General features: G+C 35.3%; 1 protein-coding gene across 2 annotated transcripts; it reads right to left on the bottom strand.

Annotated features, from left to right (window-relative positions):
• Nucleotides 1-11,609: 11,609 nt before the first annotated feature.
• On the bottom strand, nucleotides 11,610-16,200 carry LOC110007417 (L-type lectin-domain containing receptor kinase S.4). Of its 2 annotated transcripts, none has more exons than XR_016039741.1 (3): nucleotides 14,628-16,200; nucleotides 12,959-14,536; nucleotides 11,610-12,479 (listed from the first exon to the last, which is right to left on the bottom strand). XR_016039741.1 is itself a non-coding variant. In XM_020668394.2 (3 exons), the coding sequence occupies exons 1-3, from the start codon at nucleotides 15,846-15,848 to the stop codon at nucleotides 11,885-11,887; spliced, it is 2,055 nt and encodes a 684-aa protein (XP_020524053.1). In that variant the 5' UTR covers nucleotides 15,849-16,200; the 3' UTR covers nucleotides 11,610-11,884. The 2 variants fall into 2 exon arrangements, 1 of the variants encoding a protein (XP_020524053.1); XM_020668394.2 differs by having other exon boundaries at nucleotides 12,959-13,197.
• Nucleotides 16,201-23,944: the final 7,744 nt, after the last annotated feature.

Below are 23,944 nucleotides of genomic sequence, written 5' to 3'. Positions count from 1 at the left end.
ACCTTGATCAACGGTCTAGATTCAATCTTATGAAAGATGTAAACTATGGGAAAATCCTAAAAAACCCTAAACCTAAATATTCACAATAAATAAGGATGCTCTCCCCCATCTTTACACAACCTCTCTCTCTCTCATCTCTCTCTCTCCTAGAGGGGCAAGCCCCACTCTCTCTCCTCTATATTTCTCTCTCTAACTTTCTCTCTCCCAAACCCTAGGTAGTACTCTCTCCTCTCTAAACCTAAGAAAAAACTAAGGGTTGAAAAATTAGACGGAGCCTAAGTTAATTTTGGGAGTTAAGGTTTAGTAGAGATTTTAAGGGTAGTTACTTAGTTTGGCCGAAATCAGCTATCCCGGTTCGAGATTGATGCTAGACTGCAGATCCAGTGCTATTAGATGTGGTAACTCGGTATGGAGTGTAAAAAGCCAGGTTGAGGTAATCTCTGACATCTTTTAGTTTATTTGCTTGTTCTTTTATTTTATATTCTCAAGCACAATATTAAGTTGTATGAATGACATCAAGTAGTTGAGGTTTATTTTATTGATGTACTATTTATTTTGGAATATCTATTATTTGTAATAAGACAGAGTGATCTTATTGCCAAAAACATAAGGGGTGATTATTATTAAAAAAAAATATATATATTTCCCGACAAAAGATCACATAGGTCTTTTTTTATATATATGGATTGGTTGAGATGGACTGATCTAGGAAAAGGATTTTGTTTTGGAGCAAAATTTTTTTAAAATGTGATTCGTTGTTTTTAAAAAAACTCTAGTGTTCTTTATGAATTTATCTAAAACAAATGACATTGATCTTCTTATTTCTTCAATCGTGGTTTAGATCAAAAGATTTTTTATATGGATTGATTAGAACAACGAGAAAGGATGAATATGAACCAATAAAAAACCGGAAATTCGTGGCTTTGATTCCTTCACTTCTTGGTTCTAATCTCAAAATTTTCCATATAGATCTAATAGAGGTTTAAAATAAAAAATCTGTTGAGTGAGTGTGGTAATTAAAGGACTTATGAGTGCTTATAAAATGAAATGATATAATAGCATATGAACTCAGTGAGAGTGTGGTACCTCGTGGACCATACTAAACAAACGATGTTTGCTGATATAGACTGTGCTTGAAGGTGAAGTGCCTCAGATTATTTATTCCTAGGCCATATGGATCCTTCTCTCCTCTAATGAATTTAATCGTGTTTATTTTATGATGATAAGCTTTTAAAATTATTATTTGAATTTTTCTAGATCTTTGTATATTTTATTTATAAAATTTGGATTTATAAAAATGGATATATTGATTTTTAATGTTTTAAATATTAAAGTTAATTTTAAAATCATTTATTGATTTTTAAATACTTAAAAATAGCATTGGGGGCATTGTGTAGATGGCCCACCATGCCCTAAATTGGTGGGAACAACAAAAGCTACTACATAAGTGGCACGCCCCAATTTTTGGAGTTTCCTATTCTCATGGGGTGGCACGCCCCACTTTTAGGGAGTTCCTATCTTTTATCGGTTAAGTGGTTAAAGAAATTTGAATGAATCTTTTAAAATGGCTTGTGAATATTTTTTTTTTTTTGTTAAAACACAATATTATGATTTGTATTATTTTATTTTATTTATATTGATCGGATAATGGTCAAAGAGGGAAATAAAGGTTCTAGCACCTTGGATGGCTTATATGGCTCAAATCTCTAACTCCACAAGTCACCTAAGATAAACGGTTCATGTTTAATCTCATAAAAAATGCAAGTCAAGAAAAGAAAAGCCTTAAGAAACTAATATTTATCTTTCTACCTTATCTTTCTATCTCTCTCTTAAGAAAGCTTCTCTCTCGTATAAAAGTCCAAATAAGCATACCCCACTCTCTCATCTTTGATCTCTCTCTTCTGATAGAACCTAAGGGTTTAGGTTATGAAGTTCTTCCCTCTCTTATCTCTTAACTATAGATTTATGGAAAAGAGTTTTAGGGTATAGCAAAAAAGAATCAATATCTCTCAAACTAGGTTGCTAAATGAATTCACCTTCATCTCTCAACTATAGATTTACGACTAAGGGTTTAGGGTATAGCAAAAAAATAATCTATCGCTCTCAAACTAGGTTGCTAAGGGAATTCACCTAGGATTTGAGTTCGAGAGATCAAAGGGGTTTATGTTTGTGACTTGGCCTAAATTTGTTTTTCCGGTTGAGATTGAAGGTTGATAATTGATTCCTTGCCATTGGATGGTGGTGACTTGGTATGGGGTGTAATAAGCCCAGTTGAAGTAATATGGCACTCTCCTTTTGTTTCTTGCCATATTTAATTATATCGTTTTTATATTCCCAAGCATAAAAATTACGGATATTTTATTTGTTTAAATAAAATAGATTTAATGGCATCAAGGTTTTTAAGATATTGGATTTGTTAGTTTAATTTTCTTTGAAGCAAGTGTTATTATAATAAGATTTCTTATAAGTGATCTTTGCCAAAAGAAAAGAAAAAAAAAAAAGAAAAAGGGATAAAAAGAAGAAATAAATAAATAAATAATATATATATATATATATATATATATATATATATATATATATATATATATATATATATATATATATATATATATATATATATATATATATATATATATATTCACCAGCAAGATCGCATTAGTCTTTCTTTCAAAATCTGCCTCTAATTTCACACAAAATGAATGAAAAATAAGAGAGAAGCATGAAAACTGGTGGATCAAACATCAATAATGGCAAAGAAACTGGAAATTCATAGCTCAGATCCCTTGATCTTGGGGTTTTAATCCAAAAATCTTTCCACACAGATCTGATACAGAGTTGAATACATAGAAATGCCTCCGATGTCATAGAAAATGGGATGCAAAAGATAAATACCCAATTTTGCAGATCAGGAATCAAATGGGAAAAATTTGTCAAAACTCTCCTTCGATTTATATAGTTGAAAATGAGAGAAAAACGTGTATGTGGTCATATTTATGGAAAATCACGTATCCTCCAAGGGAATCAACCATGGTTCGTCACTTATCCCAATCTGGATAGGCGCTTCACAATCGATTTGAATCAACAATCTTTTAAACTCTAGCTTTATTTAAGGACCCGGTTTCTATGCTTCCAAGCCTGCATACATAGAAATGCAGGCCTCTTAATAAATCTATTTTTGAGATAGATTTTAAGACTTAATTTTAAGGATATGTAATCTCCAACATGGAGATCATGAGCATGAATAAATAAATAAATTTTTAAAAGTAGGAATAATAATTCTAGTAAGAAAACAATTGAACCGTTAGTTTCTTTTGTTTTTAGATTAAATACCTACTTGCATCTATCTTTAAGATAGATGCTTAACACTTTTTCGACCGCATATATAGAAATGCAGTCTAATCTGCATGAAACAATTTTCCTTTATGTAATACCTGTAATACCAAATATGAGAGGTAAAATATAGTGGGACTAGTTATTGGCATTATTATAAGAAAAAAATATATACAAGATCATTTATCTGTAGTATAAGGTGGTTACAGTTAATCTTGACCATTGGAAGGCTGCATTTATTCCATTAGCCAAATTCAAACTTAAAATAAAAATTCGTATTTTGTGACACACCCAACTATCAATTTTCATGTCGGAAGGTTATAAGTAACTTGGCCTCTTTCTACCAAAAGTGAATGGTCTCATTGTGTACAATCCTTTAGTATATTATATAAAATATTGTGTATAACCTCCTCTCTTTTCTAACCAAAATTTCATTCCTCATTGTATGGAACATGAGACCAGGGAACTTCAAAAGTAATTTTTGTTTCCTGAATTGCTGGGTTAACCTCCCACCTCCGGTACATTGAAGTCGTGAATGGTATAAAAAAACATCCAAACAAAACCTTGAGTCGAGGAAGGCTTCCACTGTTGAGAGAATCTGATGCATAAAATACTAAGCATATGTCAAAACCGAAAATAAAATTAAACAGCACCTATACCTAACTTTGGAATAACTGTTGGAAAAACCGTGTAATCTAATCAGTTTTGGTTTTGATCGTTTTTTGTAATCGAATCGTATTTTACAAAAAAGATTCAAAAAAATGTATATAAACTTTCAAAAATAAGGAATTTGGTTTGTAATGTAATTTTTTAATATACTTTACATTATGATAAAAATTTTAAAACAAATTGATCATTAATACTCACTTTTATATTTTCCCATCTTTTTCACAAAATTTAAAAGTACTCCTAGGCACAAATCTTTCAACGTCATTTGAATGTGTTTTGTTTTAATCATTCTTTATATGCTTTTCATATTTTAGTATATTTGGTTTTTGTATCTTTTTTATTTTTTTCAACACTTTTTTGACCGTCCGAGACTTGTCCCGTTAGAATGGTTGAATCGGCCGGTTAACCGATTAGACCGATTAAACTGCTTTCGGGCCCATATCCGGTTAACCGTTTCGGTTCGACTTTGCGAACACTGCTCGCAATATAACGGTATGTACATAGTGTATAGCATTGGAGATATAGAGCGACCATCTCTTGTCCATGCTCGTCATTTGAAGGTGGTTCTTATCCACCATATGTTGATGGAAGTGGACAATGGGTGATGGCTAGCCAGTGTGTCCTATAGTGCACAGATACACCAAACATGTATGGTATTCTCAAAAAAGATGAAACGACAATGCATGTAACTCAAAAAAGAGAAGGAAAAACAAGGAAAACTGGCAAGGGATACAATGTCAAAGGCCAAACCGAGGCAACAAGAGACAGTATGAAACGAACCTGTAGGCAATGGTTATCATCGCCCGGCCATGTAAGACAGCAAGGACTGTGGTGACAAAGGCACTACGCCCCCTCCTGAAGTAGGATATAAGCGCAAATGGTCCTCATCATATCCTCTCCTACTAGCATTAACCTCCCCCAACCCCAGCTCAGGCAATGGAGCATCCCCATCAAGCACCTGCACAACCTGCCTCATGCTAGGTCGTCCCTCTGGTGCTGAACTCGAGCAAGCAAGCCCAAGACGTAACACTGCCCCCATCTCACCCCTATCGTACATTCCCCTCAACCTCCAATCCCCCGCCATTACAATCTGCCCCTTTGCATGGCACTCCCACTCCCACACCCACTCTACCAATACCATCTCCTCCGGGGGGGCCTTGGCCTCGATTGGCCTTCGCCTGTCAGCCACCTCTAAAAGGAGAGCACCGTAAGCATAGACATCAGTCTTGGTAATCGATCACCCTGTGCATGTAAGCTCGGACGCAAGGTACCCAAGGGTTCTTGCAACATGAGTGGTGTGTGCATTAGCCCGAAGTCACCTAGTCTGTGGTTCAACAACGAAAGATAATGAGATTTTTTTCTTAATTTTAGTGAAAAATTATAGATGATAAATGATTCTATAAGACCCTCTCTCATTCATGCGTGTAGGACCCCAAAGGATCACCATTAAATTTGGTATGGATCTCTAAAAAAGTCAAGTCTCACACTCAGGTAATAATTTTTATAAAGATCTATACCAAATTTAATGGTGATCCTTTGGGGTCTTATACTCATGAGTGAAGAAAAGTCCTATAAGATCATTACTCATTATAGATACCCCCTTTGACTTAACTTTCTAGGCATCCTCATTTAAAAAATAACTTTTAAACAATACCACTAACTTCAAAACTATTAATTTTTGCATTGATGCCTCGAGTAAAAAATTAATTATTTAAAAATATAAAATGCCCCGTGTAAACGCATGATTTTTGCCCTCCTCTCTCTCAAGGAAAAAAAAAATTGTTGGCAACTTCAACAGGGATAAGAAGTCATACCTGAACATGACGTTGGGCTGGCGCAAGCTAGTAACATCATGTGCCAATTGACTTCAAGAACTTAGGTTCTAAACAATCAAATTAGAGCCTACTTTCAAATAGTATTGAGAAATACAATGTTAATATTGGAAATCTTTGTGAGAGTTTTAAAATATATTTTCATCTTTAATTATAAGATTTAAAGCTTTAAAAAGAGTGTAGATCGACATATTTATGAAAACTTGAAAATCTTGAAAATTGTCAGTCCAAAAATGTGTTACAAAATAGACTATTTTTCAAGCTTGAAATCCATTTTTTCTTATGCTCATGCATCTTGATGTCGAGATGATCAATTTGAAGATATTTGAGCATCAAAACAACATCTTCTAGTGAAAACTTTGAGGTAGGCTCAAATTTGATTGTTTAGAGCCTTGGCTCTATATAAACTTTTCCCTTTGAATAAATGAGAGAAATATGGATTTAGTGGGGGGTATTTTTGTCTTTAAATTTATTTTTTTGACTTGGAAGAATAGATGCAATAAAAAATATTGAGGACAAAAAACAAAATAGTAACCCAGCTTAGGCTCAAGCGACAAGGACCCTTAAAGTTTTTTTGAAATGATTAATTGCTTTGATTGATTTTATTTTTTTTTGTTTTTTAATGGTGGTCAGAGTTTAGGCTCTTGTGACTAAGTAGGCATGAATGATTTTCTGATTTTTTTTTTTAATTTTATTGGACTTTTGAATGACAAAAACAATTGATGAAAATTGAGACATGTATCTCTTTGAGAATTCTCTTTTTCTACCATTTTGGAGTTTTAGTTGGCCATCTTGATCTTGCGGACGAAGGAGATTTTTTTTTTTTTTTTTTGAGTTTCTTGAAATGGAGGTATCCATTAGGAAGATTTCCCTTTTTTTTTTTTTTTGTTCTTTTTTCTTTTTTTTTTACATTGCTGGAATTTGAAGGGTAATTTTGGACTCCGGAAAAAGAGATAGAAGGTTCTAGAAGCGTTCTTTAAATTAAATAGGGCCGCTTCCTGATCTTCTCAATTTAATCTTCAAAAGATTGGAATGAGAGCTTTGAAAGTACATATTTGAACAAGATTGGAAAAGTTGTTCCAATTTAAATCTTAATTTTGGAAAGGTGTTTCTCAAATCTAATGATTTGTAGTCTTTGAACCATTAAAGGTTGGCTTCACAGCCGTACTTCCACATCACTCATTACTTCTTTTTTTTTTTTTTTTTGGGTGAGTTAGTGTCAGAGAAAGCCCCCTATCCGAATTTTCATTAATATTATTTTATAACTTTATAATAGAGCAATTGCGTTAAATCATGTAATAATGAAAGATAAAAAAAATCTGGGAGACGACTGCACCAAATTGTTGTACTTGCAAAAGCCGATGCCCTCTTAGCTAGACCATAAGCTACCGTATTCGTCTCGCAAAAAACCTGAACAATAGACTACATATGATGTGAAACCCTTGAATCATTTTCTATTTGTATCAGGAAACAGCCTATCTAGATAACTAAGAGAATATCTTCCTCAAGAGCCTGAAATTCTGCATAATTATTAGAAGCAACTCCAAAATGTTTAGTGAACGCTACCACAAATCCACCATTGTTATCTTTTATGACCCCATCCCCTCCTGCGAAACCAAGATTGTACAACAATGCACCATCAATATTCAACTTATAATATTGATCCTCACGAAATAGCCATATAACTGGGACCAAGGATTTTGGCTTTTGCTTATTTACGAGTTGGTAACCATGGCCCCTCGGTAGTTATGCAACATGGTCTTTCACCAAAGGTATTTTCAAGGCTAATCCTTCATGTCGCTTCCGGGGTTATCCTTTTAGCTCGTCGTGGTTTCAGACAGTATAGGAAAAAATCGAATCGGAACGGTTAACTGGACATTGGGCCAGAAGCAATTGGCCTAACTGGTAAACTAGCCGATTCAACCGGCCTAACCAGACAAGTCCTAGGAGGTCAAAAAAGTATTAAAAAATAAAAAAAATAGAAAAAGATTTAATATAGCATGATAAATATATTTAATACATGATTAAACAAAACACATCCAAATGAAGTTAAAAATTAATGAAAAATGAATTTCAAATAATTAATTTGTGCCTAAGGATATTTTTAAAATTTTCTAAAAAATAGGAAAAATATAAAAATAAGTAATAATGGCTAAAAAAATTTCAATATTTGACAAAATGATTAAAAACATTAAAAAAATACATTACAAACAAAATCCCTATTTTTTGAGATTTTATATAATTTGGTTTGAATTTTTTTTAAATGTACCTGTAGGTTCACCAAAAGCGGCCGAAACTGAAACCGGCTCCGATCTAATTGGGCGGCTCCGATCTAATTTGGCGGTTCCGATATGAACCTTCCAAATTTTCCTACACTGGTTTTAGAAATGGTTTTCTATAACAAAAGAATTGATAAAACTGATGTTTCTTTTAATCGAGTTGACATGAAGCAACTTGTGATGAACTAGGACAAGCTATAGAGTGATACAAGGTGATTCTTATCACGTTGAGGTTTGTATAAGGTTTCAACCTTGTACCATTGTGGTAAGGTGCACCACAAAACTATGCCGCAAATGTATTTTCAGTGCCGCAAACCCTTGCGATGATGTAAAAATTTGTTGTTTCCCCAATTATAAAATTTGAAGTTCCAGGAATGGTGAAAATCAAGCAGGTATATAAATACTTGGAAATCTTGAAAATAGGTGGTCCAAATAATGTGTTAGAAGATGATGTATTTTTAGAACTAGGAATCCGCTTTTTTTTCGTGCCGATGAATCTCGAGATCGAGATAATCATAATTTGACGGTTTTCCAGCATCAAAACAACCTTTTGTAATGGGGTTTTTAAGTGCACCTTATTGGTACAGTATAAGGCTGACACCTTATATAAATTTTTTCATTCTTATAATGCTATCACGTCACGTGGGCGAAAGGGGAGATGAAACCACTTAAGGATTCATTGTATTTGATGAAGTCCACTCTCTCGTACTTCTTTGCTCATGTGAGCTTTCACATTGTAACAGAGGTTAATTTTGAGGCTGATGGGTGGTGTTCACCGATCATTGTTGGTGATTGTATTGTCTCTATATTTCTTTGTCTTGTAATGAAATTCGTCATTAATATTAATAAAAATTAACAATCTAGCCCAGGAGGTAGAATTAACGTCTTCATATGGGCTAAGTTTATTTCCGTCTAGAAGGAGAGCGATCCAAAGTGCCATTGGTTGCTTGCTTGCTTAGGCGTTAACATTGGTCCGACCATCCTTTTTGAAATGGGTCACGTTTATATAAGGTGTCATCCTCGTATTATTGAAGTAAGGTGCGCCTCAGTAAGGTGCGCCTCAAAGCTATGCCGAAAATACAGTTTTAGTGCAACAAAGCGTTGCAATGATACCAAAATGGATTTTTTTTTTCCCTTAATTATGAACTTTAAAGTTTCAAAAATGGTTACGATCAACAGATCTATAAATATTTAAAAACTTTAAAAATAGACGGTCCAGATAATGAGATAGAAGATGAACTATTTTTAATACTAGAATCCCTTTTCTTTCACGGCTATGAATATCAAAGTTGGTATGCTCGTTTTGAGGTTTCCCGGCATAAGAACAACCTTCACTAGTGGATTTTCCTATGTGCACCTTACTTGTACATTAAAACTTTATTTAAACTTTATTTTTCGCACGAGCATCCCATGGGGAGTACTTCATAGAGGTTTGTATAGGGGTGAGATCAGATCGGATCAGGGCCGGATCTGACCAGGTTAGGATCCAGATCCAAATAGTATGCATCGATCGGATCTGAGTTCAAACCGGATCCTAAATATTTGGATCCATATCTGAATAGTTTACATTAGATTCGGATCCAAAATTAGATCCAAATGGTATACATCAGATGCGGATCCGAATTATATATATGTTATTTTTAAAAAAAAATTACATATATAAAATAAAAATTTACCATTAAAAAAACGGGTTGGATCTGGATTTGGATTCTTTGGGATTCTGATATGATTCGGATAGGATCCACCTACACCAGGATCCAATCTAGATTTCAATTCAGATCTGACTTTTGGATCTGGATCTAAATTTAAGATCCAAATTTTGGATCCATAACCGGATCCATATCATCTGGAACCTGAGTTGTAGATCAGGTCAGGATAGGGTCAATTCTCACCCTAGGTTTGTATGTTGGCTTTGCAGACCTGGGCGTATGAACACATAGCCAACATGCTTTGACCTCCTGCAGTTAATGCGGTTGCTTGTGGGTGGCTTTACACAAGTAATACCTACACCAATCTCGTCCCAATAGCGCTCATGTTTGATTCTGACCGCCTCATATTCCATTGAGGGTCACATACGCACTGTCGTCGAGAGTTAAAAGACATTGCTCTTTTTTATTTCCTTCTCTTTCTCCCTCTCTCCTAAACTTTGTCTCTCTTCTAAAAACGATGAGGGTGTTCTTTCTATAACTATTTTCTCTGCATCTTCGCTCTCTATAATCTCTCTGCTTTTGCCTATCTCTCTAGCCCGAGGGAACCGAAAACCCATTTTATTCGATTTTTTTAAATAGATGTAGTTCCTCATGTGTCCTCTTTTTGCATCCCAAACACGTTGAATTTCTAATTATATATGAAGTAAATTGAAGGTTAAAAAAAAAAATCAGAAGGACCTTTTCAAATTTTTACATTCATTTATTTATGGAAAAAGTTTATATAGAGCCCAGGCTCTAACCAATCAAATAAGAGCCCACCTCAAAAATTTCATTAGAAGAGGTTGTTTTGATGCCCCAAACGTTCTCAAATTGATCATCTTGATATCAAGTTTTGGATATAGTGCATCTTGTAACGCATTCCTGATCCGTCAATTTTTAAGATTTTTATAAGTGTTATAAAAAATGGATTGCCTGCGGAGTCGTTCATTGACTTAGATGAGCCGGATGTGTGATTTTTATATGGATCAGTCGAGCCGGACTGATCCGGTAAAAACATCTTGTTTTGAAGCCAGAAAGTTTTTTAAATAAGACCACGTGTTTTGTGAAAAAGCCCTTACCGATGAATTAATATAAAACACATGATATTGATCTTTTCTTATTTCTTCAATCGTGGTTTAGATCAAAAGATTTTTGTTATGGATTGATTAGAGCAGCGAGAAAAGACCAAAATAAACCATTTTCAAAAAACCAGAGATGCAAACCAAGAAAAATTAGGGTTAATTCAGCTTGAGACAAAAAAAAGAAAATGAAAAACCCGGAATTCATGCCTTAGATTTCTTCACTTCTTGGTTCGGATCTTAAATTTTTTGACATTGATCTAGTAGAGGATCCAAAATCCAAAGGCTGCCTCTATTTTCGCACTCAAATTAATGAAAATTGCAAATCAAACATCAATAAAGGGAAAGAACCTGAAATTCATAGCCCCGATCTCTTCAATTTGGAGTTTGAATCCAAAAATCTTTCCACGCATACCTGAGAGAGGATCGAATATGAATAGAAATGCCTCTCATATCGTCGAAAATGGGATTTTGAGAGAGAAATACACAAAATTGCAGATCAGGCATCAAATGGGAAAAATGTATCGAAATTTGTACCACTAATTTGCTCGATTTAAATAATTGAAATGAGAAAAAAAATTGTCGGGTAATGCAATTCAAGACAATCAGCCATGGTTGTCACTAATTTGCCGATTCTACGAGACAATCGGCCATGGTTGTCACTAATTTGCCGATTCTACGAGACAATCAGCCATGGTTGGTCGCTAATCGCAATCCGGATTATGCAATTCAAATCAGAATTGACGTTTTTTTATACTCTGGTTTTATGTAACCCCATGACTTTTCAAAGCCAAATATGAAAAATCAGGCCAATTCCAGATTCCTCATACTATACAGGTACGCCAAATATATAGTATGTATCTCAAAAAAGATAGACGGATATAGCAATTAACTCAAAAACAAAAAAATAAAAAAACAAAAAACCAAAAAAAAAACATTGTTACAGAATGAAAGGGCAAAACTAGGCAAAACGAAACATAATCAAACAAAACTGTACACAACGGTTATCATAATCCGGCCCTCTCAGACAACAACGCTAGTGGTGACAAAGGCACTCCGCCCCCGGTGCTCCCTCCGGCCCTCGACTCGAATGACCCTTGATCCGTCGACAAAGTATACGAGTGCACATAGTCCTCATCGTACAGTCTACTGCTAGCATTATCATTATTAACCTCCCCCAACCCCAGCTCAGGCAATGGAGCATCCCCATCAAGCACCTGCACAACCTGCCTCATGCTAGGTCGTCCCTCTGGTGCTGAACTCGAACAAGCAAGTCCAAGACGTAACACTGCCTCCATCTCACCCCTATCATACATTCCCCTCAACCTCCAATCCCCCGCCATAACAATCTGCCCCTTTGCATGGCACTCCCACACCCACTCTACCAATACCATCTCATCCGGGGGGGCCTTGGCCTCGATTGGCCTTCGCCCGCAAGCCACCTCTAAAAGGAGAGCACCGTAAGCATAGACATCAGTCTTCGTGGTCGATCGCCCTGTGCGTGTGAGCTCAGGCGCAAGGTACCCAAGGGTTCCTACAACATGAGTGGTGTGCGCATTTGCCCCGTGTTCGTATAGTCGAGCTAGCCCGAAGTCACCTAGTCTGTGGTTCAACAAAGAAAGACAAAGAGGTTTTTCTCTCTCAATTTTAGCGAAATTTATAGGTAACTTTTAAACAATACCACTAACTTCAACACCACTTAGGCTCTATTATCTACAATGAAGTTGGGTGGGCACAAGCTAGTCTAGCACATCATGTGCCAAATTGACTTCATTTGATAAATGAGAGAAATATGATTTAGGGGGGGATATTTTTTGTCCTGAAATTTAATTTTTTTGGCTTATCGGATAGGTACAAAGATAAATAATATTGAAGTTATTGAAGTGATTTTAAAAGTGTCACGGCATATCCTATCCAAAACACATCCAAGCTAGCTTCAATACAGTAAATAACACAAGAAAGATTGAAAGCATACCAGAACTAGGGAAATCATAAAAGTGCTTTAATCTAAACAAGCAAAAACCAAATCATTCAGCTTGCTCATACAAAAAGAAGATGGAATTGAAAGATTCAAGACTAACCTTCCATTCATGTCAGCGTCCAACAATACATTACTCGCCTTCACGTCTCTGTGCACCACCACCTGCTCCCATTCCTCGTGCAAATACAAGAGCCCAGCTGCCACGCCTCTGATTATCTTGTAGCGCTGGGCCCATTTCAATACAGAGCCTTCTTCTGGCTCGAAGATGTATTTATCAAGGCTACCATTTCGCATGTAGTCATACACAAGCAGTAGGTCGCCCCTTCGTCTACACCACCCCTGGAAATAAAAAGTTTCGAAAATCTTTCATAACGGACGATAAAGCAGTAGAGGCCGTCATCATTATATTGTCGTGTAGCTCTTATAATTAATATATGAGCATAAAATGGAGAAAACAGATCATAGTTAAATTTGTAAAATGACACATTGCTTGGTATTTAAGAACTACGGGCATATATGGAGGGAATTTTTATTTATCAAAAAATTACTAATTTTGAATTTCTGGTGGATGTAAACTAAGTTATTTTGAAAAATTAACAGGACACCCTTCTGAAGGCTGTCATATGGACCACAATGGCACCGTTATATGGAGGTTGTTATCGTGCTTGTTACTTTCAAGGCAACGTTTTTTATATTCCATCATCGTTACTGAGTCGTTAACAGGTCCGTGCTAGCCATTGGGCATTCATGCAAGGCCTACTTTCGGGCTTGGTTCAACCTACATGCCAGTAAGGCTGGCAACGGCCAAGATATGACTGGGCTAGCCTTGGCCCTGGACCAGCTTTTGACTGCATATCATCAAAAAATAACAAATAAAATAAAATAGGGTCTTGCCAGGCCGAAGCGGGCTGGCATTGGTCCTAGCCCAGGCGGGGGCCATAGTTTGTGGCCAAGGCCCTACTTTATTTTTTACAACTGGACCGGGCCCCCAACCCACTGCAAGCCCTTCATGTCAGGGCTTGTGAGCCAAGCCCAAGCTAGGCCAAGAATTTTCGGGTTGGACCTGGGCTAGGCAGGCTCTGGTCCAGTTGGACCAAATTTTTTTAAAATATATATTATACATAAAAATAAAGAATTGTATATTATGAAACCATTTTTCTTTATTACAAAGAGGTCACAATTATTTTTAGCCTTGGATATTAAATTGGATGGCTTGAGGTGCCACGAAGTTCAAAAAAAATTTAATCCTTTTTGTTTTTTGGGTAATTCAATGGGGGACGATGAATCCCTACTCGTTTTTTAAATCATTTGTTGTTTTTAAAATGTTAGATGAGAATGAAAGCCTAGACTTGAGTTGGGGCATAAGTAGTACTATCGCTACGAAATCTTTGAGTATAATCATATAAAAGAGTGATTGTGACCTCTTTATACAAAAAATAAATTATCTTTTTTTATATGATTTTCCAAAACAAATATAGCCCACGGACTTCCGTGCTTCCTTCTTGGTGTGTCCACAATATTACAACAAACATAGGCGTGTTTTTGGGGGAACTCGAAACTCTGGCCTTCAAAAAATTCCACCAATCAAACACGCCCTAAATTTTCAACCACAAGCCGGCACAGGCCTGGCCTGTACAGTTACGGGCTATGGCTGTTCCAGCCCGGTAAATTAAGAGCCCTGCATGTAATTGCAATGTAACAGGAGGAGGAGGTTAGTTATAATATAACGGCCGTTATGACCAATGTTTCCAATGTCTGTCGAGCCATACCTGCAATTGAACCACATTGCGGTGCCTCATGCGTCCGATGCTGGCGATCTCGGCCACGAACTCGCGCAATCCCTGTTTCGATTCATGGCTAACACGCTTGACTGCAACCATGGTCTTTGAGCCCGGTAAAACTCCCCTGTAAACTTTTCCAAATCCACCAAATCCTAGCAACTCTTTGCTGCTAAAACTTCGAGTTGCCATTCGAAGCTCTTTGTAAGAGAATCTATGAGGGCCATAGGTCAACTCCCATTCTTCGATAACATCTGCTCGCTTCAATTTCCATGCTATATACAGAGAAGCTGCAATGGCAGCACAAACCAAAAGAGTTGCAGAAATTGAGACCCCAATTATGAAACCTTTGCTCCGCGCGATATTCTTTGTGTCTCGGAGAAGAGGGAGATGAGAAAGGAAAAGGGGTTGCGGCTGGCCATTCATTCTAAAAGCCCAGCCTGAGAGATAGTGGGAACTAGACAAAAGGCCAGTAGAAGAGGAGAAACCAACATACATGTAGTCTTCGAAGGCTGAAGAGAGATCAATCGTGGTCGAGATCAAGGGGATTTCAGGTTTATCAGAAGTCAAAGAAAGTGTTACGTTGAGTAGATTCGAAGGTGAATTGTATTCGATCCAGGCTTGAATTGGCTTGCCACCTTGTAAGCTCACATTTGTGGCGGTTATGGTGCCATTTCTGGCCAATTTGACAGAAGCGGGTTCAGCCACTGTTGAATTAAGGTTGTCTATATCAACCCCAACATGGTTGTCATTGATATCCCCAAACTCATAGTCTTGAACCGTGTCGAATTCAACGGCGAAGACATGGTTCGATAAGTTACCGATGGTTTGCGCATTGAAGAGGCCGAAGTATTGGCTCGGAAGAGCACCGATGAAGGACGTAGACGGAGATATTATGAAGGCCAGGCCATGGCCACCTTTAGTTGGGATAATCGGCACAATTGTGAAGACAAAGGAGGTGGAGAAAGAGGAAACAGAATTCAAATTCTTAAATCGGAGAGGTTCAGGGTAAAAGGCACGGCCGATGAGCCTCGATGTAACATTGGTTAGTTGAAGAATCCCACTTCTTTTGATCTGTGATGAGCCTGTTAAGGTTATGTTGGAGTTATGGAAGCCATTGTAGATGAAGTTTTGGGAGTAAGAGGAGGGGAGGTTCAGGGAGAGGAAGGGGAGGAGGAGAAAGCAGAGGAGCTTCAGGGTGGGTGAGGCCATGGAAAGGGATTGGAGAAGCTTAACCTGAAATTGGTTTCTGTTTTTGAGAGTTGGTGAGATAGAGAAAGAGGATTGGGATGTGATGGAAGCCGGTTTCTAAATAAACAGAGGAGGAGAGAGAAGACGCCAAAGGGGTTTTGGAGTTGCAGTGGTCAGCCATTTTTGACCAGGTATTGGTGGGGACACAGAGAAAGAGAGTGTGACTTCACATGGATGTCACTACAGTTGAGAGAGAGAAAGTGAGGCTGGGGACTTAGAGAGAAAAAGTTGACAGCTTTTACTCTCCCATTCGTCTATAAATTCCATAAAAAAGGTGTAAACTCATCGAGTTGATCAGGTGCACGATTTTGAGTGAGGATCTCGATGTTTGGGATTTTCGATTCCGTAAGCTAGGAGTTCTCAAAATCCTTATACCCCACATCAAAAATTTCGATTGAAGAGAGTGATTTGATGCTCAAATTGATAATCTCACATCAAAATGTACTGGTATGAAAAACAAAAAAATTGATTTCAAGTTTTAAAAATAGTGTATTTTTTAAGGTATTTTTTTACTGTCAATTTTCTAGAATTTTCAAATTTTCATAGATTTACTCAATCTACATTAGTTTTTAAACTTTAAATTTTATAATTAAAGATGAAAATATATTTTAAGGAAATCACAAATATTTTCAATATCGAAACCATATTTCTCGACAATATTTGAAGCTACATTTTACTTTGATTGTTTAGAGCCTCGGGTCTATACAAACCGTACCTACATCAGTGAGGCAGAAGATCACCCCTGGTCTAGGGCTAGATTGGCAGGATTGACGATTTAGATTATTCTTGAATCCTCTAGATCGATGATCCAAAAACTTTAAAATTAAATTAAATTAAATGAAAATTAAAATAGAAGTTCATATGGTAGGGATGCAATCTTTATTTTTACTTTTTCTCAATTTTTTGTATTATTTTTTTATTTGTTTGCAACCATGCCAACTCGGGGTAAACCATGCATGTGCACTCCTGACGGAGTCCACTCGCTTTCCATTAAGTCCCATTTTCTAAACACTGCTCTTCCACACTGTACGTAGAGATACAAGGAGATTTTAGGATATACAAAGATATTATTTACTTTTAGTATAAAGAGATCATAATCACTCTTTTCTATCATATTTCAAATTGGGTGTTTATAAAAATGTCATTGACTATACTCAAAGTTAAAAAAAAAAAAAAAACTCGAACTATGTGACATACCCCAATACCCCAAGTCATCCAATTTGACATCTAATCACAATAATTAATTGGAACCTCCATGTAATATAGATAAAGGTGTGGTTTGCATTGTTGGATACGGTGATATCCAAAATTAACAACATAAGTAAATATCATATTATGTGGGATTGAGATTGATATTGATAAGTTTACTAAAATAAATAGATATCCCAAAAGATTACGACTCTGGGATTTATCTCTTTCTTCTTAAGATATATGTAACATTTTTAAGAAGTTTCCTATTTGATGTGGATTTCTAACCTGTATATATGGGATGCACATAATTTGTGTACTATATTTGGGTCACCATATGAGAAATGTAGCTTCCTCTAAAGAGAGAGGCAGGGGCCTCTTGTGCATGAGAAGTAAGGTCCTCTTCAGAGATAGTAGAACTTTCTATGAAGAGAAACGCCCCGATGTGCCTTCTGTAGATTGAGAGGCTGATTGTTTGTAGATAATCAGTTCCCATGAAGATTTTGGGTGGTTTTCCCTTTTAAAGAGAGAAAGTCTTGGTTGCTCTCAAGGTTCTCCTCCTGGACAGTGGTTTAAGTGTGGAATGGAGATGGTCTCTTCCTAGACAATGGTTTAGATATGGAATAGAGATGAGAGGTCGACGATGGTGCTGATCGGGAGGTTCTTCTCCTAGACAGTGGTTTAAGTGTGGAATGGAGATGGTCTCTTCCTAGACAATGGTTTAGCTGTGGAATATAGATGAAAGGTCAACGATGGTGTCAATCGAGAGACTGTGTCTAAAAGGGTTTACTCAACTGAGTTTTGTCAATGGTTAGAGCGGTAACTTTATATCCCAAATCCTGTAATGTAACTTTCGTTGGTATAATAGATTTCAGTTCATAGTGCATGTGGATGTACGCCTCTTGGGGTGAACCACTTAAATTTTTATGTTCTTGTGATGTGTGTGTTTCATGCTTTATTTCTTGTATTATGGCTCATGATTTCTCCTATTTATTTTCTAGCTAGATAAGTACATGATTTTAATAGGATTCAACTTTTGGGATTCTTGTTTCTGCATCTAAAAGAGTTTTTAAATCTTAATGAGCACAAGGTTTCAACTTTTATAAAATCCAATTAAGGCGTGCCTCCAAATTTTATCGTAAATATAATTTTGGTATCAAAAATTTTTAGGAAGGCTTAAAAATCTCTTTTGATCTCGAATTATAAAATTTTAAACTCAAAAAATGTTTCAAACCAAGGAAATGTATAAACACGTGAAAATCTTGAAAATGGACCGTCCAAATAATGTGTTGCAATATACTATTTTTGGGACTCGAAATCTTTTTTTTTTATTATTATATTCAAATATTTCAACGTTGAGATAATCAATTAGAGGGTTTTCCAACACCAAAACATCTTCTGCGATGGATTTTTGAGGCGCGCCTTAGTTCTACATTTTAAGGTTGCAACCTTATATAAACTTTTTTCCTGTAGACAAATAGACGGATAGAATACAAACCCTAGTCTTTAAGTGACAAATATTGCAATATTACATGCATGATATATGGGCATGTGGAGAAGTGTATTTAAGATGATGTATGTTACACTTTTTCTTGAGTGGGATCACTATTTCACTTTCCCTTGTCGATAGGTAGGTGCGCCTTGGTTTCCCACCCCTCTACTCTAAAAGAGAAGATACAACACGCAAATATACTAAGATTCCTAACCAATAAGGGGAAGAGTTGAAATTGGAGAGAAAGATGTTAAATAGATGAAAAATAAGGTGTATTTTGATATATTTTTTATTTTTTATTTTTATTTTCAGGGGGAGGGTAGATCGGTGGGGATTACAGGTTGTACTACCACCATGACGACCCAGCCACATTCTCTAATTTCTGAACATTATTCAATATCAAAGTAAGCACTCTCTCTCTCTCTCTTGTATATGAAGATAGTGGTAGTTGCTTAAACTATACAATTGTTCCAATACGAGTGCCACCCTCTTTTTTGAAATTTCATGGACATCAGTAGAGACAGTTTGCGACTATATTCAAACTGTCTGCTCCCTACTTTTTGTGCACACCGCTTATCGTTCTAATGTTCAAAAAACCACTAACGATTTAAAAAACTATTAGGGGCTCGTCAACCCCACCGAATTACCCAAAAAAAAAAGTTTCAAATTTGATCTGATCACCAAAAGAGAAACTTGAGCAATATTGTGAGAGACAACATTGTACAATTTATAGCAAAAGTGTTAAACAAACCAAACTCTTCATCTTAAAGTTATATAGAAGGAAAATTCACCCAAAAACAAAATCTCATTGTATTATTGAAATTTAAAATAGTTCTCTATGTAACTTTTTTTGAAGTTCAGATTATATTTCAAATTTATTTTTATATACATCAAATTATTCTCTAAATTTGGGTGTCCAAACTTCTTTCCGCCAAACATATGTAAAAATGGAAAAAGAATTGATTTAAAATATATAAAAATATCCCCAAATTTTTATGGTTGGTTGTTATATTTTATTGAATTATTTATTGCAATTATAAAAAGTGCATGAGGATAAGAAGAATGAATGGGGAGATAGTTAAAATAAATTTAAAATAAAGAGCGTTTATACTTTGGTCCTACTGGAGCAAATAGTGTACACCTATTCCATTCGACAAATTGACTAAATGAGAGATTTTTCACAATCGGAATTCTTTTGAAACTCCCTAAAAATCACTAGATATATTTTCAAAAGGGAAAATTTAAATATTGAGTATTTTTAATACTTTCACCCTGTAAAAAATTAGATAGTCTCTGGACAATTTTAAGATATTGTTTTTTTCAAGTGCAGTGTGATTCGGAAATTATTTTTGCTGTTGATAGTCCATGGTTAAATACATTACATTTCCAAATTTTGAAATCAGTGGAGTGAGTTTTATTCCGGGGAAATCTTTTGGCTCAAATAATTTTTTTTTAAAAATATCCATACTAAGACACGTGGTCACGTGTGAATCCTAAGAAGTTTTTCCGTCAATTGCACGTCCAATTCTCTTCTTTTCAAGCCTCCGCCTTGAGTCCATTTTGCCCTTTTTTGGGTCTTTGTTTTTTTTTTTTTACTTTATGGGGCGTTACAATTTTGAGCCCTAGATCGTGGCGTTAGTGCCGGAGTCTCTCGAATTTCACTTTTTAATTCTAAAATAATGGTGGCTTTTTACCCAAGGTGGTTAGACTTATAATATGATATCTTGAGTTTCATTTTTATTATAGATAAATAATCCTTTCACATATAATTTACTAAAAAAAAAAAAGGTTAGAGAAAAAATAGTAAAATGCAAGTATGTTGTTCTAATTGTTTTAGATTTACAGAGTGTCTAAAAAATCAATGGTCCTAAATAAAACAATCCAATTCAGATTTGGCGTTGGTCAGGCTGATCTGAATCCCATAAAATATTGGAAATCGGATGTTCCCCCTTGAACGGGCTAGTTCCATCTTGTCTATATTGGTTCTCTGGCAAAACCAGTGGTTATATCAAAGAACTAGTAGCTCCATTTCTTATAATTATTATTTTTTTAATCATTGAATCAGCCGATTCGATGATAAAACTGGTATAAGATAACCGGCTTGAACTGGCCCTACTTAATTTTTAAATTTTTTTTGGATCACCGATCTGCCAAACTAGATTTAAAATCAAGAGCGGCGATCTGAATCACAGATTTGTTGTTCTTTTTTAGACCTTGGATTCAAGAGAGTGACTCGATGTTTCATACGATGTGGAGTACTCATCTCTCTCTCATATTTGAATTCTTAATGTTTGGCTTCTCTTTCGTTGAGAGCTCATCAAAGAGAAGCGAATGTAAAAGGTATGGCAACGGATCTCTAGGGATGCTGCCACAAACGACACTAATTCTGGGATCATCTTCTTCTTTTTGTTTTTTTGGAATGTTTACTTAGGCTATGTTTGAAGACACCGTGATAATTGGGATATTGAAGAATCTATAATATATGGAAGGGGATTGTGACTTATTTGATTGAGTAAAACAATATTTCCTAAAATCTAGATTATTGCTAATTATCTGAATCCTACTTGAATTTTACGGGATTCAAGTTCTTCCGGCCGATCTAACTGGTAATCGCCCAGTTAGATTGGAACCGGCCAATGACTGGTCTGGTTTTAGGTGGTTTTGGTGATCAACCGATATTTTAAACTTTACATGTAATATTACTTCAAATTTATGTCAGATATATTAGAATGTTTTAAACGGTTAAGCTGCATGCGAATCATGGTTTGAATCCCAGTGTTTTTATGCATTTTTCTTTTAAGACAGAGTTGGTCAAGTCGATTTTTTTAATACTATTTTAATATTTTTTACGGTATGGTAACGAAGAAAATTTTTTTGGTCAATGATACTTTTATATTTTTCCATCTTTTTCAAAAAAAATTTAAAAATACCCTTAAACGCAAATCGATTCGTTAAAATTCATTTTTTTTCATTAATTTTCAACTTCATTTGAGTGTGTTTTGTTTTAATCACATTCTTTATATGCTTTTCATATTTGAATAGATTTTTTTTCTTGTATTTTTTTTATTTTTTTAACATTTTTTTTATCGTACGAGATTTGCCGGATTAAAGTGTTGAATCGACCAGTTTACCTATTAGACCGATTAAATTACTTCCAAGCTCATATCCGGTTAACCGTTCCAGTTCGATTTTAGGACGCGAACCCATAAAACCCCTTCCCATTTTACCATCTCTCTCTAGGCGACCTTTGTTCTCTCTCACCCTCCCTCTCCATCTCCCCAAAACCCTATCCCTAAAAGTCCTGAAACGTCTCTCTCTCTCTCTCTCTCTCTCTCTAGAAGTGTAAATTTCTTATCTTTGCAAAACCCCTGAAGTTTCAGAATCCATAGATTCTCTAACCAGTAACTGGAATCCGGCACATTGGTGATCCGGAAAATTTTTATGGGGAACCAAATCCTATCTGTAAGACTTGGCTGGACAGTCAAAGATTTCGCCTGGTTTTATTAGAAAGTTTGTGGGGTAGGTCTTGACGAAATTAGTGGGTTTTGCGAGCTTCTAGTCTGATTTGAGCTTCAATCTAGTGACTGAACTGAACTGGTGAAGAAGTAGGGCGATGATATTTGTGGTCTTGGTTGAGTTTTGAGGCTCTTAGGCGCCAAAAAACCATCTTGAGGATCAACGACTCTGTAATCTTGCTTAAAGGCAATTAAGGATGTGGTCTCTCCCTTCAATGAAGAAAGGAGAAACCAAAAATAAGGGTTGAGGTCAAAAACTCATTTGGGTTTTGGTTGAAGACTAAGGTCAGATTCGTTAGAGATGAAGGACCATTGCTTCTCGTGCAAATATATATGGGCTGTCAAACATGCACCAAATATATATATATAATAAATAATCTTAACATATGGAAAACCTAGCAATGCTTTTATTCAAATTATTTTAAGGGAAATGATTTCATGCAACGGTTGTATAGTAGTATAATCCAATCATTTTCAAAAACTATGTTAGAAACTTTCGTTTGACACGAATTTTTAAATATACACTCTTTTCATTCTAAAGAAAAATCACAAACAAGAAAATTTTGAAAAAACACCCTAGAAAATGTTTTTCTATCCCAATTAATATAAGCTATCTGTTTTAGTGAGATAGTTAGATATAAGCTTCAGAAAGATTTTTTTTATTCCAAAAATTTTTATATAGTTTTATCATCATTGGATTAACAATGCTACAAAAGAAAAAGTGATTTCGAATTTGTTAAGAGCTAGATCTTGAATTTCACCAAATGGACGATCAAGATTCATTGTTGGAGGGTATTAATTTTGACCATATCTAGAGTGCACCCATAGGGTTGATTATGAAGATGAAGTGAATGTGTGCGCAAACTTTGGGTTCATACAAATGCCAAAAATATGGTTTTCTAGATACATGATTGCATTATATTTCTATATAACCATTGCTTGAAATCATTCCCCTTTATAAAGAAAAAGGCTAAATTTTGAATTTTAAAATTCAGTTTTATCAAACATACCCTTAGCTGTGTGAGCTTTCTTACACTTTAAATCTTACCCTTTTTTGTGGGAATGTTTGGTTTATTTATATGATGCTTCTTTCCTACAATCTTTGTATCCAAAGAAATGATACTATTTTATTTAGTTCATTAATGTTCTTTCTCTTTTGAGTTGTGATCTTACTTCAAGCCCATTTAGTTTAGTTTATTTATATGGTGCAACAATCTTTGTATCCAAAGAAATGATACTATTTTATTTAGTTCATTAATGTTCTCTCTCTTTTGAGTTGTGAACTTACTTCAAACCCATTTTCTTTTTTAAAATTTTAGTCATTGATGATCTCATCCGTCATTTACCATTTAAAATTGTTGTGAAGCACATCTTTTGCACAAAATGCAAGGGAGAAAATAAATAAAAAAGGAATATACTTAAAAAGTCAAATTATTAAAATAATATGAGCGAAAAAAAATAGTGAAGTAGTGAAAAACATTTTAAAAACTAAGTCCTTTATTATTTACATAAATATTCATACACTTTAACGTAGATTGTGGATAAATACTCAAAAGTTTGAGATAAATTTTGGTATTAAAACATTGGATAAATTTTGGTATTAAAACATTGGATATCCAAGCTATTTGCCTGTATAAAGTAGATATCTCGACTTATTCAACCAACATTAATACACATAGGACTTCAGCACTACTAATATATATTGTAAACCAAGTACATTGGGTTGAGGTTTGTATAAGGTGCTCACCTTATATTATACAAGTAAGGCACTATTAAATTTTGTCGAAAGGTGCAGTTTGGAGTCGAAAATCTTAGGATGGCTTAAAAATACATGTTCAACTCTAATTATAAAATTTAAATAT

Source organism: Amborella trichopoda, chromosome 8 (assembly GCF_054954075.1).
Source record: "Amborella trichopoda isolate Santa Cruz 75 chromosome 8, AtrichopodaSantaCruz75HAP2 v2.0, whole genome shotgun sequence".
In the NCBI taxonomy this organism is placed as follows: Eukaryota; Viridiplantae; Streptophyta; class Magnoliopsida; order Amborellales; family Amborellaceae; genus Amborella; species Amborella trichopoda.
Note: the sequence above shows the minus strand (reverse complement) of the source record. Positions and strands in the feature narration are given on the sequence as shown.